This window comes from Lolium perenne, chromosome 3 (assembly GCF_019359855.2).
Source record: "Lolium perenne isolate Kyuss_39 chromosome 3, Kyuss_2.0, whole genome shotgun sequence".
Lineage (NCBI taxonomy): Eukaryota > Viridiplantae > Streptophyta > Magnoliopsida > Poales > Poaceae > Lolium > Lolium perenne.
The window spans coordinates 2,905,207-2,909,965 of NC_067246.2; the positions used below are offsets into that span (position 1 = coordinate 2,905,207).

Here is a 4,759-nt window from a genome sequence, read left to right on the forward strand (position 1 = left end):
CTTTTTTGCGGCACACGTTAAAAGCAACGCAATATGAATGAATTATATCGAACCATTAATCTTGACAATCAATTCACAACAAATGAAAACCTAAATTATTTGATTAGGACACCAACGTGAAAGATCACAAACCCGCAAATTAAGAAAATCATTGTGGAACCTTATACTATATATCCATAACAAATACCCCCAAATCACAACCGTGCGGCAACTGAGATAATCTAGACAAAAACAGTAATGCACTAATTGATACTTGATCAACATATTATGCCTAGGAAGTTGAAAACAAGGAATCATATTTTTCTTTTTGTTCTGAAAGGTTATCTCCATGGAACTAATGTTTCATTACAAAAACTTGATAATACCTCCAGAAATATACACCGGCCATTATTAAAAGGAGGCCCTGCATCCTACTTTGTGATTTTCTAGTGAACTCTTTTTCGTAGACATGAGGAAGGCTACGGTAAGAAGTGGTTACTGCTATGATTTGAACATAAATAATTAAACCATCGTATTTCAACAATTCAATAACTGTAAATAATTCCCGCAGATATGCAAATACACTTTTAGTTAGATATAAGATTCCTAATAAAATCCAAATAGTAAGCAACTCCATTCTTTTAGATCTACATAGTCCCTACATCCTTCGTAGGTGGAATGGAAAATAGTAAAATACCGATGAACACAAAATTACACTATCCTATTTGTAGAATATTGTCACAATGTACATCTATTGTTTTATGCTAAATATGATACCTTCCCAAGTCATACCTTAAACAGGACAATCGTGTTGTATATGTTTTTTGGTTGCCTACAACCTAACTCCTACAACACATATTGTACCTATTACATGATAAGATTATGGCAAATGTACTTATTTTTACGTGGTACCTAATTAATTTTCCATGAGAGAGAAGTTAAAGTCAACGCAATATATCGATACAATCATACTTCGGCAAGTTGATGGCATCTTAATAGTTCAATTATATGCCTGCTTCTTCCTCATATGGACTCCATGGATCCCGCAAACTGCAATAAATACTGAAGAAACAATCATTAGGACATGTAACTTTACATTAATCTACTTGATTAAAAAAATTGTGCTAGATCTAGCATTTCCTGCTAGGTCATGCTATGATCATACCAAATGTCACAAGGATATCAACAATGACCACTCCAGCTCGGAGATACTACGGAAAAATATATTCTATATGTATAATAAATTAAACTACACCATTATTAGTACAAAAGGCTTCGCCTTTTACTTTATTTATATTGTGTTCAGTATGTACACATAGAAGATAAGCAAGCCATATCATTATTAGCAACATGAACCATACTGAAAAAGGAAAAAACTCCAGGCATGGATTAATACATAGAGCAGTAGTCTGATCACTACCACTTTATTTACCATACTAAAAAGGAAAAATACTCTGGGCATGGACCATTCAACAAATATTATCCTGGGTCCAGTAAGACAACCCATTCAACAAGTTAGCATCGACCATCTTGAAGTCCATAAGAAAATTAGAGAAACATCATCTTCCATGATAACAAACACCAAGTTATCTCGGAATTAAAAAATATATATTATTTTATTTTTTCGAACATAAGCAATGCCTTTGATTGATTAAGTCGAAAGAGGGTGGAAATTTTATAAGGAAAAGCAGCCGGAAACCATAGAACACAACGCACCACACCGGTCCCGAGACCCCCCCCCCCCCCCCCCTCCCCCCGAGTCAACGACCAAGTCTCCCTAACAACCAAGGCCGCCACCTATAGACCTCAACGCAACAAGGTAGAGTCGAACACCCGGAGCGGCCGCTCCGACATCCACACTGGCCCCAGGGCCGTGCACCGCCTAGCCAAAGATGAAAAAACGGACGAGCGTCTACCATACGAACATAGAAAGCACCGACACGGGGGTGAAGGGCTCCACAACGATGCCTCCAAGGAGGGGAGCGACGACCGAGAGCATCGCCATCGTCAGCAACAACCAAGGTTTGTACCTGACAGAGAAAATGGAACTGTTTGCCACTTTTAGTTTTGACCCTGAACCGCTGCAACTGAATGTCTATGTGAAGGTCGGGACACATGGTGCATTAGCTTTGAGACTGACTATTGAATAGAACAAAAGGACACTTATTATTGTGTCGCTCAATAAAGGGTCCTGCCCATGCATGGCAAGGACATTATCGATCTCGGTTAATTAGGAGCTGAGACATGAAATAGAAATATATATATATAGATATAGTAGTGATGAAGTAGCTAGGTACTAACACGTACATGATTATTCCAAGCTCGCTCGGTTAATTAGGGAAAGCAAATTAAATGTCGAGGCGTAACCGTACCCACGATCGAGGGGCTTGCTCCGTGCCATCCCACGGACTCAGATCGCGGAGGGATACCAGGACGTACGTGGTCGAGCTAGAGGCTAGATTAGCTGACAATTAAGGATGGATCAACCTAGCGCGCTACTCCTGTCCATGATATTTGCCACCACCTCCCTGGATTCCCGAAGCACCGCAATGGTGTTCCTGAGGCGGTCGCGCTTTGCGGCGGTGCCGGGCGGCGGCACCAGCATCCGCTTGGCGCCGGCCATGTCTTTGCCGAGAACCTCACCCGTGAGCTCCTCCACCAGGTGTTTCTCCACCAGCCGCCTGATGCTGAGAAGGACGTGCAGCGCGAGGCCGTCGACGAGGCGGAGCAGGACGATGTTCCAGTAGGCAGCGAGGCGGGCCTTGAGGTCGAACGCCTGCCCAGCCAGCTCAGCGTCGTCAAGCGTGAGATGGGACACGTCCACCTCTCCAAAGCGGAGTTGGAGGGTAGTGTCCCGGAACACGTCCGGAAAATTTTTCAGGAACATGTCCTGCTCTTGCATGATGCTGCCACAGGTCCTCATGTACTCCGGGTTCGCCGTGTAGTCCGCGGCCAGCTCCATCTCGATCAGCTCCTCCACGTGCTGCGCCGACCGTTGGCGCGCCTTGTCCATGAGGCTCTGGACGGCGTGGCGGCACGACGACTGGACCTGAGGGTAGTCGTGCGAGTGGCGCAGCAGTATCCTCATCACCAGGTCCCCAACGTACTCCCACACCTGCTTGACGAGGCCGTGCGGCACGTGCACGATGCTCTCCACCTTCTTCTTGAGCAGAATCTGGAGCGCCGACCGTGGCAGGAAGTTGGGGAGAGTGATGCCCCTGGCCTCCTCCAGAACGCGCATCTCCTCCACCAGGAACGGCTGCGCGGCCGGCCGCTGGGGCTGGGGCTGGGCAGGCATGTCACGCCCGTACCTAGCCAGCATCTCGGCGACGCGCGCCGTGCCATGGAAGCTGGCGTCGTCCGGGTACTCGTCGAACTCTCCCCTGAGGAGTAGCTTCTCCAGCGAAGCGCACACCTGCTTGACGATGTGGAAGAAGGCTCTGGCCGCATCGGCCACGTTGCTGAGATCCGGCGGCATCTGGCCGAGCTCGTCCATGCTGCGGCCGAGCCGGTCGTTGATTTCCCTGACGATGTCGGGGAGGCACCTGGCGATGATGGCCCCCTGTATCTCCGTGAGCCTCCGCGCCAGCGTGGGGATGCCGACCATGGACTTGTCGATCTTGGAGAGCAGAGGGTGCTCCGCGAACAGCCGCCTCTCCTGCTCCCGCGCCTCCTCGTACGTCTCCTCCTCGCCGACGCGGTTCCGGACGCAGACGTAGCCGAGGCCGATGTGCACGTCGTCCATGGTAACCTTCTCCCGCAGGCCCTCGGGGGCCCTGTCGGCCTTGGTGACCACCGCCAGCGTGCGCTCGCCGGTGCGGTCCACCTGCTGCGACATGCGGATGGACTCGCACGTGGGGAAGTCCACCTGCGCCGACAGCACGTTGAGGATGATGCTCTCCTTGGGTGCGATGTACGCCTTGATCATCCTGGCCACCTGGTCGTAGATGTCCTCCGGCTGGCCCTGCACGGCCACGCGGGTGATGCCGGGAAGGTCGACGAGGGTGAGGTCGGGCACGCCCCTTTTCCGCACCACCAGGGTGATAGGCGCGTCCGAGATGCCCTTGCCGCCCCCGGCGATCTCGGCGGTCGCGGCGTTGATGGCGTCCGCGACCTGGGCCTCGGAGGTGGTCACCACCATGCCGCTGCTGTACTCCAGCTGCAGCACGGACGCATCCTGGACAGCGGGGTCGTCCTGCAGCCGCATGATGAGCGGGACGCGGGTGCAGATGCCCTGCCCGCGTGGGAGGCTGATGCCGGCCAGCGACTCCAGCACGCTCGACTTGCCGCTGGACTGGTCGCCAACCACCACGATGGTGGGAAGCTGGATGCCCTCCTGGGTCACCTTCAGTTGCCGCAGCCGGTCCACGGCGTCCAGGAGCGGCCGGATCTGGTCGTTGTACGAGGCCGCCATGGCGCTGCATGTCGCCGAGGAGGAGCACTCCACGTCGTCCATTGGGAGCTCACCTTCGTCGATCCGCACGTGCATTAATGTATGTATGTAGGTAGGAGGAGCATGTAGCAGGAGTAGTTAAGCAAGAATCGATGGTGGGTTATTTATGGAGGCGCGACTTCATCCTCTGCCATAGAAAGGCAACTTTTTCTTTACTGGAAGAAAAGCAACTTTTTTTTTACGGGAAGGAGCAACTTTTTTTTTTACTGGAAGAAAAAGCAACTTCTTCAACGCCTTATCAATTTATGTACTCTGACTCAATCCAATGAACCACCTTGATCTATCTCTATAGATCTTGATTCCCAAAATATAAGACGTTTCTCCCAA

General features: G+C 50.3%; 1 protein-coding gene across 1 annotated transcript; it reads right to left on the bottom strand.

Moving 5' to 3' along the window:
- Nucleotides 1-2,224: 2,224 nt before the first annotated feature.
- LOC127340629 (dynamin-related protein 4C) lies at nt 2,225-4,524 on the bottom strand. Its single transcript, XM_051366378.2, has one exon. The coding sequence runs from the start codon at nt 4,466-4,468 to the stop codon at nt 2,462-2,464; it is 2,007 nt and encodes a 668-aa protein (XP_051222338.1). The 5' UTR covers nt 4,469-4,524; the 3' UTR covers nt 2,225-2,461.
- Nucleotides 4,525-4,759: the final 235 nt, after the last annotated feature.